Below are 12,166 nucleotides of genomic sequence, written 5' to 3'. Positions count from 1 at the left end.
TGCTGAACTCCCAGGCCGATCACCTGCCCTCCAGGGCCCCTCCAGGCTGTGTGGGTCCTTGGGGGCATAGGAGGGAGGATGGGGGGATCAGGAGAGACAAGCGGGAGGGGCCCTCCCAGACCTCAGACCAGAGGAGCAGGAGAGGAGAGGAGGGCGTTTGTCCTGCCCACTCTAACAGGAAGCCTGTTGGGCTCCCAGGTGAGGTTCCCTGACCGCTGAGGCCAGGGGCGGGGGACATACCTGGGCCCCTTCTGTTCCTTGAGCCTAAACTCCACCCCCCACAGCACCCAGGGCCTTTTCTAGCCCTTGGGGTCCTGAGCATTGGCCCCACCCACTGCCCAAACCTCACCCTTGCCTAGGCCCCACTCTCCACAGCCAAGGCCTCCCACGCCCCTCACCCCTTTTTCATTTCTTTTCCCTCCTCCTCTTTTTTATCATTGTGGTACTGATGTACCTTCCGGGTGTTGATTCATCTATATTTTTATTTTTACATTCTTTCTAATAACATATCTGTTAGTTTCATAGTCTAATTTTATTTTTTACTTTGTTACTTTTTTTTTTTTTTTTGCCACCCCACACAGCTTGCAGGATCTTGATTTGCGAGCCCAGGGTCGAGTGGAAGCTCCTGCAGTGGGAGCTCTGAGTCCAAACCACTGGACTAACAGAGAACCTCAGACACCAGGGAATATTCATCAGAGTGAGGTCTCATAGAGATCCTCATCTCAGCACCAAGACCCGGCTCTATCCAATAGCCTACAAACTCCAGTGTTGGAAGCCTCAGGCCAAATAACCAGTAAGACAGGAACACAATCCCACTAATAATAATAAAAAAAAAATGAGATGCCAAAAAAATATGTCACAAATGAAGGAGCAAGGTAAAAAACTACAAAACCAAATAAATTAAGAGAAAATAAGCAACCTACCCGAAAAAGAATTCAGAGTAATGATAGTAAAGATGATCCAGAATCTCAGAAATAGAATGGAAGCATGGATTGAGAAACTACAAAAAATGTTTAACAAAGATCTAGAAGAACTAAACAACAAACACACAGAGATGAATAACACAATAACTGAAATGAAAAATACATTAGAAGGAATCAGTAACAGAATAACAGAGGCAGAAGAACAAATAAGTGAGATGGAAGACAAAACAGGTGAAATAACTACCAAGGAGCAGAATAAAGAAAAAGAAATGAAAAGACTTGAGGACAGTATCAGAGACCTCTGCGACAACATTAAATGCACCAACATTTGAATTATAGGGGTCCCAGAAGAAGAAGAGAAAAAGAAAGGGTCTGAGAAAGTATTTGAAGAGATTATAGTGGAAAACTTCCCTAACATGGGAAAGGAAATAGTCACCCAAGTCCAGGAAGCAGAGTCCCATACAAGATAAACCCTAGGAAAAACACACCAAGACACATATTAACCAAACTAACAAAAATTAAATTCAAAGAAAAAATATTAAAAGCAGCAAGGGAAGAAAAACAAATAACATATACAAGGAATCCCCAAAAGGTTATCAGCTGATTTTTCAGGGGAAACTCTGCAGGCCAGAAGGGACGGGCATGATATACTCAAAGTGATGAAAGAGAAAAACCTACAACCAAGATTACTCTACCCAGCAAGGATCTCATTCAGATTTGATGGAGAAGTCAAAAGCTTTTGAGAGAAAAAAAAAGCTAAGAGAATTCAGCACCAGCAAACCAGCTTTACAACAAATGCTAAAGAAACTTCTCTAGGTGGGAAACACAAGAGAAGAAAAAGACCCACAAAAACAAATCCAAAACAATTAAGAAAATGGTAATAGGAACACACATATCGATAATAATCTTGAATGTAAATGGATTAAATGCCCCAACCAAAAGACACAGACTGGGTGAATGGATACAAAAACAAGACCCATATATAAGTTGTCTACAAGAGACCCACTTCAGACGTAGGGATTCATACAGACTAAAAGTGAAGGGATGGAAAAAGATATTCCATACAAATGGAAATCAAAAGCAAGCTGGAGTAGCAATACTCATATCAGATAAAATAGACTTTAAGATAAAGACTGTTACAAGAGAAAAGGAGGGACACTACATAGAGATCAAAGGATAAATCCAAGAAGAAGATATAAACGTTCATGCACCCAACATAGGAGCACCTCAATACATATGGTAAATGCTAACAACCATGAAAGGAGAAATCGACAGTAACACAGTAATAGCAGGGTACTTTAACACCCCACTTACACCAATGGACAGATCATCCAAACAGAAAATAAAGAAGGAAACACAAGCTTTAAATGACACAATAGACCAGATGGATCTAATTGATATTTATAGAACATCCCACCCAAAAGTGGCAGAATACACTTTCTTCTCCAGTGAACATGGAACATTTTCCAGGACAGATCACATCTTGGGTCACAAATCAAGCCTCGGAAAATTTAAGAAAATTGAAATCATATCAAGCATCTTTTCTGACCACAGAGCTATGAGATTGGAAATCAATTACAGGAAAAAAAAAACTGTAAAAAACACAAATATATGGAGGCTAAACAGTGTGCTACTAAATAACCAAGAGATCACTGAAGAAATCAAAGAATAAATTTAAAAATGCATAGAAACAAATGACAATGAAAACATGATGACCCAAAACTTATGGGACACAGCAAAAGCAGTTAGTTCTAAGAGGGAAGTTTATATAGCAATTCAATCTCACCTCAGTAAACAAGAAAAATCTCAAACAATCTAACCCTACACTTAAAACAACTAGAGAAAGAAGAACAAAGAAAACCCAAAGTCAGTAGAAGGAAAGAAATCATAAAGATCAGACAGAAATAAATGAAATATAAACAAATATAGCAATAATCAATAAAACTAAAAGCTGGTTCTTTGAGAAGATAAACAAAATTGATAAACCCTTAGCCAGACTCATGAAGAAAAAGACAGAGGACACAAACCAATAAAATTAGAAATGAAAAAGGAGAAATCACAACTGATACCACAGAAATACAAAGGATTATAAGAGACTACAACAACTATATGCCAATAAAATGGACAACCACGAAGAAATGGACAAATTCTTAGGAAGGTACAATTTTCCACGACTGAACCAGGAAGAATTAGAAAATATAAACAGACCTATCACAAGTAATGAAATTGAAACCGTAATTAAAAATCTTCCAGCAAACAACAGCCCAGGACCAGACGGCTTCACAGGTGAATTCTATCAAACATTTAGAGAAGAGCTAACACTGATCCTTCTCAAACTCTTCCAAAATATTGCAGAGGAAGGAACACTCCCAAATTCATTCTACAAAGCCACCATCACCCTGATACTAAAACCAGAAAAAGACATCACAAAAAAATAAAATTATAGACCAATATCACTGATGATCATAATACTAGCAAACAGAAATCCTTAACACTAAGACAACTTGACTATGCTGATTCTTCTTTTTTTTTTTTTAATAAAAATGTTATCAACTGGAATTCCCACCACATACTCCTATCCAGTGGAAAGAAAATTCCAGACCTGCAGAAGCCTGGATGGGAGTAATTTGATGATAAGTACTCTTGATAAAAAGTTAAGTACAGGTTTCTATACATCCCAACTCTTTTATTTGCAAATGAAAGTAACAATGTTGACCATATATTTTTTACTGCTCAATAAAAATGTGAATACTCCCACTTAAAAAAAAAAAAAAGAATCCAACAGCACATTAAAAGGATCATACACCATGATCAAGAGGGATTTATCCCAGGGATGCAAGGATTCTTCAATATATGCAAATCAACCAATGTTATACACCACATTAACAAATTAAGGAATAAAAACCATATGATCATCTCAATAGGTGCACAAAAAGCTTTTGACAAAATTCAACACTCATTTATGATAAAAACTCTCCAGAAAATGGGCATTGGGGAACGTACCTCAAAAAATAAAGGTCATATATGACAAACCCACAGCAAGCATCATTCTCAATGGTGAAAAACTGAAAGCATTTCCACTAGGATCAGGAACAAGACAAGGATGTCCACTCTCACCACTCTTATTCAGCATAGTTTTCGAAGTCCTAGCCACAGCAATCAGAGAAGAAAAAGAAATAAAAGGAACACAAATTGGAAAAGAAGAAGTAAAACTGTCACCATTTGCCAATGACATGATACTATACATAGAAGATCCTAAAGATGCCACCAGAAAACTACAAGAGCTAATCAATGAATTTGGTAAGGTTGCAGAACACAAAATTAATGCACAGAAATCTCTGGCATTCCTACACACCAACAATGAAAAATCAGAAAGAGAAATTAAAAAAACACTTCCATTTACCACTGAAACAAAATGAATGAAATACCTAGGAATAAACCTGCCTAGGGAGGAGAAAGACTTGTACTCAGAAAACTATAAAACACTGATGAAAGAAATCAAAGATGACACAAACAGATGGAGAAATATATCATGTTCTTGGACTGGAAAAATCAATACTGTGAAAATGACTATACTGCCCAAAGCAATCTACAGATTTGATACAATCCCTATCAAACTACCAAGGGCATTCTTCACAGAATTAGAAAAATCTTACAATTCGTATGGAAACACAAAAGACCCTGAATAGCCAAAGCAATCTTGAGAAAGAAAAATGGAGCTGGAGGAACCAGGCTCCCTGACTTCAAACTATACCACAAAGCTATGGTAACCAAGGCACTATGGTACTGGCACAAAAACAGAAATATAGATCAATGGTAGAATAGAATAGAATGCCCAGAGATAAACCCACGTACATATGGGCACCTACTTTATGACAAAGGAGGCAAGAACATACAATGGAGAAAAGACAGGCTCTTCAGTAAGTGGTGCTGGGAAAACTGGACAGCTACATGTAAAAGAATGAAATTAGAACACTCCCTAACACCATACGCAAAAATAAACTCACAATGGATTAAAGACTTAAATGTAAGACCAGACACTATAAAACTTTTAGAGGAAAACATGGGAAAAACACTGACATAAACCACAGCAAGATCTTTTTTGACCCACCTCCTAGAGAAACAGAAATAAACAAAAATAAACAAATGGGACTTAAAAGCTTTTGCAAAGCAAAGGAAACCATAAATAAGACAAAAAGACAACCTTCAGAATGGGAGAAAATATTTGCAAATGAAACAACAGACAAAGGATTAATCTCCAAAATATACAAACAGCTAATGGAGCTCAATATCAAAAAAACAAACAATCCAATTAAAAAATGGGCAGAAGAGCTAAATAGACATTTCACCAAGGAAGACATACAGATGGCCAAGAGGCACATGAAACGATGCTCAACATCACTAATTATTAGAGAAATGCAAATCAAAACTACAATGAGGTGTCATCAACCACCAGTCAGAATGGTCATTATCAAAAAAGCTAGAAGTGGGCTTCCCTGGTGGCGCAGTGGTTGAGAGTCCACCTGCCGATGCAGGGGACACTGGTTCGTGCCCCGGTCTGGGAAGATCCCACGTGCCGCGGAGCGGCTAGGCCCGTGAGTCATGGCCGCTGAGCCTGCATGTCCAGAGCCTGTGATCCACGACGTGAGAGGCCACAACAGTGAGAGGCCCATGTACCGCAAAAAACAAAACAAACAAAAACAAACAAACAAAAAGCTAGAAGCAATACATGCTGGAAAGGGTGTGGTGAAAAAAGAACCCTTCTGCACTGTTGGTAGGAATGTAAATTGATACAGCCACTATGGAGAACAGTATGGAGGTTCCTTAAGAAACTAAAAATACAAGTACCATATGACACAGCAATCCCACTACTGGACATATACCCTGAGAAAACCATAATTCAAAAAGAGACATGTACAATGTTCACTGCAGCACTATTTACAACAGCCAAGACATGGAACCAACCTAAATGTCTATCAACAGATGAATGGATAAAGAAGATGGGGCACATATATATAAAATGGAATATTACTCAGCCATAAAAAGAAACAAAATTAAGTTATATGTAGTGAGGTGAATGGACCTAGAGTCTGTCATACAGAGTGAAATAAGTCAGAAAGAGAAAAACAAATAACATATGCTAACGCATATCTATGGAATCTAAAAAGAAAAAAAAAATGGTACTGATGAATCTACTTGCAGGGCAAGAATAAAGAGGTAGACATAGAGAATGGACTTGATGACATAGGGTGGGAGGGCAAAGCTGGGATGAAGTGAGAGTAGCATCAACACATACACACTACCAGATGTAAAATAGTTGGCTGGTGGGAAGCAGCAGCATAGCACAGGGAGATCGACTCAGTGCTTTGCAATGACCTAGACGGGTGGAATAGGGAGGATGGGAGGGAGGCTCAAGAGGTAGGGGATATGGGGACACATGTATGCATATGGCTGATTCACTTTGTTGTGCAAAAGAAACTAACACGGTATTGTGAAGCAATTATACTCCAATAAAGATTTGAAACACACACACACACACACACACACACACACACACACAGAAAAGGAAACAAGGAGAGAATAAAAAAGGTAAACTAGAAAATTTCAATCAAACACAAAAGAAAGCAAAAGAATTTAGGAAAAAAAGATTAAGACTTACAGAAAACAATTAGCAAAATGGCCGATGTAAGCTTCTTTGTTCTATAATAATGAATTTGGCTGGTTTATTTCCCTGGTTCTTAAGAGGGAGCTTTTAAACCCTTGCTATTTCCCTAATAATAGCAGTATCTTTCTTATTCACGGTGGACTCCTCAGACCACATGTGGGTTTATGCTAACAAAGTGACTCTCGGTAGGCCCATACACAGTTCCAGAATGGGGGCTGGCTACACCATAAAGACCAACTACATAGTTAGAGGTCTCATGCTTTGAGCCACATATCAACCTGACCTTTGGTCTTTCAGAAAAAGGTTGGGGGCTGGAGATTGACTTCAATCAAAGTGGCCAATGATTCAATCACTCCTATGTAATAAATCCACACAAAAAATTCTGAATACTCACAGCTAAAGTAAGACTCCTGGCTGGGGACACAAACTGATGTTCTGAGAGGGTGCTGCATGCTGAAACAAGGAAACTTTAGGTACCCTGCCAGATCTCTCCCTAAGTGTCTCTTCTTTGGTCCTAATTTGTAGCGTTTATAAGAAAACTGTAACTGTAAATACAGAGCTTTCCTGAGTTCTGTGAGTTGTTCTATGGAATTACTGAGCATTAGGTGGTAGTAGGAACCCCTGAGTTTGCAGCCAGCTGGTCAGAAGTGTGAGTGTTTGGGGAAACTCCAACCTGGCAGCTTGTGTCTGAAATGAGGACAGTCTTGTGGGGGACTGTGCCATTAACCTATGAAATTTGACCTAACTCTGGGGAGTCAGCATCAGAATTGCATTACACTTTATCAGTAATTATCTTAAACACATATGGATTAAACTACTCAAATTAAAGGCAGAGAATGGCAGAATGGATTAAAATATATAAATAAACCCAAACTATGATCCAATTATATGCTGTCTAAAAGAGATTCATTTTAGATCCAAAGACATAATCAACTGAATGAGAATGAATAGAAAAAGATATTCGTGTAAACAGTAACCAAAAGAGAGCTGGAGTGGGTACACTAACGTCAGACAAAATACTTTTTTTTTTTTTTTTTTTTTGTGGTACGTGGGCCTCTCACTGTTGTCGCCTCTCCCATTGCGGAGCACAGGCTCTGGACGCGCAGGCTCAGCGGCCATGGCTCACGGGCCCAGCCGCTCCGCAGCATGTGGGATCTTCCTGGACCGGGGCACGAACCAGTGTCCCCTGCATCGGCAGGCGGACTCTCAACCACTGCGCCACCAGGGAAGCCCCAGACAAAATACTTTAAATCCAAAATTGTTACAGGAGAAAAAGGATATTATATTTTGATAAAATAGTCAATACATTTAGAAGATATAAAAATTATAAACACATATGCACTTAACAGAGCCTGAAAATATATGAAGCTAAAATTTACATAACTGAAAGGAGAAATAGGAAAGTCTACAAAAATAGTTGGAAACTTCGCTACCTCACTGTCAGTAACAGACCTAGTAGGATGGCAATAATAAAAAAAAAGGGGGAAATAACAAGTGTTGTTGAGGATGTGGAGAAATTGGAACCCCTGTCAATGTAAAATGATGCAGCCCCCATGGACAACAGTTTGATGGTCCCTCAAAAACATAAACATAAAATTACCATATGACCTAATAATTATACATCTAGGTATATTCCCTAAATAACTGAAAACAGGTGTTCAAACAAAAACCTGCACACAAATATTCATAGAAATACTATTCACAGTAGTCAAAAGGTGGAAACGACCCAAATGTCCATCAAACAGATAAATAAAACCAGATATATACCTGTAAAACAAAATATTACTTAGCCATAAAAAGGAATGAAATATTGATACATGTTACAAGAAGAAAGAACCCTGAACAGTACAGAAAGTGAAAGAAGTCAGACACAGAAAGCCACAAATTATATAACTCCATTTATAGGAAACATCTATAATAGACAAATCTATAGAAACAGAAAGCCAATAGTGATTGCTAGGGTTTGAAGGGAAAGGGGGAATCGGGAATGACTACTTAATGGGTACTGAGTTTCCTTCTGGGGTGATGAAAATACCCTGGAACTAGAAACTGGTTATAGTTATACAACAGCGTGGATATACTAAATGCCTATGAGTTGTGTATTTTAAAATGGTTAAAATAATAAATTTTGTTATGTGTATCTTACCACAATATTTAGAAATTCTGTAAACACATTTTTATTCATTTATTAAACCAGAACCAGATGTAGATTAAAAACGCACGAAAAATAAAAAAAAATCAGGATGATATATACTACGTACCTGTTAGTGCTGCTGGTTTGGATAGGGTACTATACTGGTTTTGTGTAGATATCGTACTTTGACGTGGACTTAGTGTTGGTGATGCAACAAGTGAAAGCTCCTCAATAATAATACTGCTTTTGGGATGATTTTTGGGAAGTTCATTTAATCTTTGCTCTAATGAATACTTCAAAAGGTCCAACTTCTGACTTGATTCATTAAATCTTGCTTGAGCCTTAAACAGGGAAAAGACAATGGTGTCATTTAAATAGTTATATTATTTGACTAACATATTTATTAAGTTAAAATTTTTATTTAAAATTACTTCTGAAAGTGCTTTTCTGTCTGTTACTTTTCCTGAGCCAAGTAATTTCATTACATTCTTTGCACCTTCTGCTACTGCAAACTCTATCCTAAAATGATGCCTTAATTCTTCCATCCGAAGTTCAAGAGGACTTATGACAGGTTTGGCTAGAGGGGGACAAAAAAAAAAAAAAACTTAATTGAACCATTTATTTGACTTTCTAATACGTAGGGATTAAAACTCAAGAAAAAGAAATAAATTCTTACAACATTAAAAGTTAGTTCTTAAAAGTCAATAAACACTGAAGTAATACTTAATAGACACAATGTTAAAATACAGTCTTTTATCTTAGCCATCAAAACTCAAAGATAAAAACTCAAGATAAAAAAACAGAATGCCTTCTCCTCCTTAATTTTGAACCACCACTTCTTTCCTTAAAATTTATTTAGCACTATACATGCCCATAATAATAAGAATGACAATTTTATCTCTGTTCCATCACCATTATCAAAAGCCAATTCATTGGTCTGGACTGCCTGAAGAATCTGCATTCGTATCACTTCTATTTTTGTCTTGCTGTCTTGGAGCAGCTGTTGAGCTGTGCCATGGAGTTTCCGATCCTATTAAGAATAAGTTTGAAAAGGTAAGCAGATACAGAGACAAATAAACCATTTTTATAACTTCTAAGTAAGATCAAACGACATCAGCAAGTGAAAAACAAGGGTCAACAGAATACTGTGAGCACTATAATATATATACTTGGGGTAGATACATTTATTTTGAAAGGCATCAAACTGATAGGGTGAAAAATAAGAAAAACAACTCCATTAGTTAAAAGTTAGGGAGTAAGTTATAGTGAATAAACTTCTATCATGTCTAAAGACTTCAAGAAAGGTCCTGATATAAGTGAAATAATGTCACTGTCCTACCTCCCAGTTTAGTTCCAGTAATACTGAATCACAAAAAACTTACCATTTAATGACCCAACCCAAAGATGTCCATGTGGCAATCCCCAGAACCCTGTGAATGTTACTTTACATGTGAAAGGGAAATTAAGATAGCAGATGGAACTGAGGCTGTTAATCACCCAACCTCAAAATACAGAGGTTATCCTGGATTATCCAGATGGACCCAATGTAATCATAAGGGTCCTTAAATGTAGAAGAGGAAGGCAGAAGAGGAGGTCCCATGAGAAGAACCTGAGCCACTGTTTCTGGCTTCAAAGACAGAGGAAGAGGGCCATGAGCTAAGGAATATGGGCAGCCTCTAGAAGATGGAAAGGGTAAGGAAACGAATTTTCTCCTATGTCCTCCAGAATGTGAAATCCATTTTGGACTTCTCAATTATAAAACTGTAATGTAATAAATTTGTGTTGTTTTAAGACTAAATTTGTGATAATTTGATACAGCAGCCACAGAAAACTAACAGAATTTTTTTCAAAAGTTTCATGAGAAAACTAACAGAAGTTAATGTCATCTCCTACTTAGTTATATTAGTTGTCAAAGTCTAGTAGGCTTCAATCCACAAAAAAAGGATAAAACTAAGCATCAAGTTAGGAAGCACTTATTCACAAGAAAGACCAATTTTTGCATATTATTTAAGCATCTCTACTTTTATCGCTGAGGCAGTCAGTATTAATCTGGAAATACAATAGCATACAATCAACCTATATTCTCCAGAAGACTCAAAACTACTAGCTAAGAGACAAGCATCAGATGTGCAGCATCATATCAATAAATCAAACACACACAGTATATCATGACACTGAATTAAGGGGAGGATGGAGATACTTGTGATGGCAGAGACAATATATACGAGGGAAAAAAAGTGAGCTGAAATATATCACATTAAACACCAATACAACACATTAAAAAAGTGAGCTGATATATATCACATTCAACACCAATATAACTAGTTAAACACGTTATATACAGTGGAGGAAAAAGCAATTAGCAAACTTATGAATTTTTCTTTCATTTCTCTCCTGTTCCCATGGTCACTCATTTAGGAAAGAGTTTCTGGTCAGATTTTGTTCTTTATTAAATAAAATATTTGGATTTCACATTGAGTTGGGCTTAAATAATTTACTAAGTCCCTTAAATATTCATTTACAACATGAAGCACACACACACACTATACTTTTTTAAAATTATGCTTTACCATTAAGATCATTAGCTTGAATCTGGTGTTTGTCTATGACTCATTAGGTATGCTTTTATGAATATACCTATTAACCTTCCAAATTTAAAATAAAAATACTTTTTAATTCCTCTTGTTATCCAGTATTAGGAACATCAAACTGAAGATTTGAAATAACTTTTCTATTTCTCTGAGACCAGATTAGAGTAAGAGAAAAAGTTAGTATTTCAAAACTCCTAATTTAATGGGACAAATAGGTTTCTTGAAGAAACTATGTAAGCAGGGATACCATTCTCTAAAATACAGAGCTTCTGTAAGCATTAGATAAAACTAAAATTATATTGCCTAGCATATGATTGGCATTAAAATGTTCTCTTTTAGAGGAATAAAAATAATGATTAATTATAGGATCTCAATGAAGTTTTAATGTAAAAGCATAAATATTTATATATGCTTTTCAATTAAGCTACTCCTTTTATTATTTTATCACTATGCGAAAGGACAGCAGTTCTGTGATTTAATTCTTTAGAAATGCCCTTCTTAACTATTTCAATTCAACGTGCAAGGAAAAGCATTTGTATTTCATTTTAAAAAGTAAATGATTTTTCCCACACAGATTTCTGGAAGATGTACATAGATGTCAAAGTACGATAAAGGTTTTTAAAACTGACATTGGATATTACCTATCACAGGCAATTTACAGTTATTACATGTCAGTCTTTTTTTTTTTTTTTTGCGGTACCCAGGCCCCTCACTGTTGTGGCCTCTCCCGTTGCGGAGCACAGGATCCGGACGTGCAGGCTCAACGGCCATGGCTCACCGGCCCAGCCGCTCCGCGGCATGTGGGATCTTCCCGGACTGGGGCACGAACCCGTGTCCCCTGTATCGGCAGGGG

The 12,166-nt window shown here is 37.1% G+C and overlaps 1 protein-coding gene across 4 annotated transcripts in view; it reads right to left on the bottom strand.

Moving 5' to 3' along the window:
• The window catches only part of PKN2 (protein kinase N2), a 126,853-nt gene that overhangs the window by 54,714 nt on the left and 59,973 nt on the right, over positions 1 to 12,166 (bottom strand). For all 4 annotated transcript variants that reach the window (XM_007468502.1, XM_007468503.1, XM_007468505.1 and 1 more), the window contains 3 exons: positions 9,635 to 9,752; positions 9,154 to 9,299; positions 8,850 to 9,063 (listed from right to left, as the gene is read on the bottom strand). In XM_007468502.1, coding sequence (XP_007468564.1) covers positions 8,850 to 9,063; positions 9,154 to 9,299; positions 9,635 to 9,752 — 478 coding nt within the window. The remainder of the gene's footprint in view (positions 1 to 8,849; positions 9,064 to 9,153; positions 9,300 to 9,634; positions 9,753 to 12,166) is intronic.

The sequence above is a fragment of the Lipotes vexillifer genome, unplaced genomic scaffold (assembly GCF_000442215.2).
Source record: "Lipotes vexillifer unplaced genomic scaffold, Lipotes_vexillifer_v1.1 scaffold490, whole genome shotgun sequence".
NCBI lineage: Eukaryota > Metazoa > Chordata > Mammalia > Artiodactyla > Lipotidae > Lipotes > Lipotes vexillifer.
This window is presented reverse-complemented; position numbering and strand designations above follow the sequence as displayed.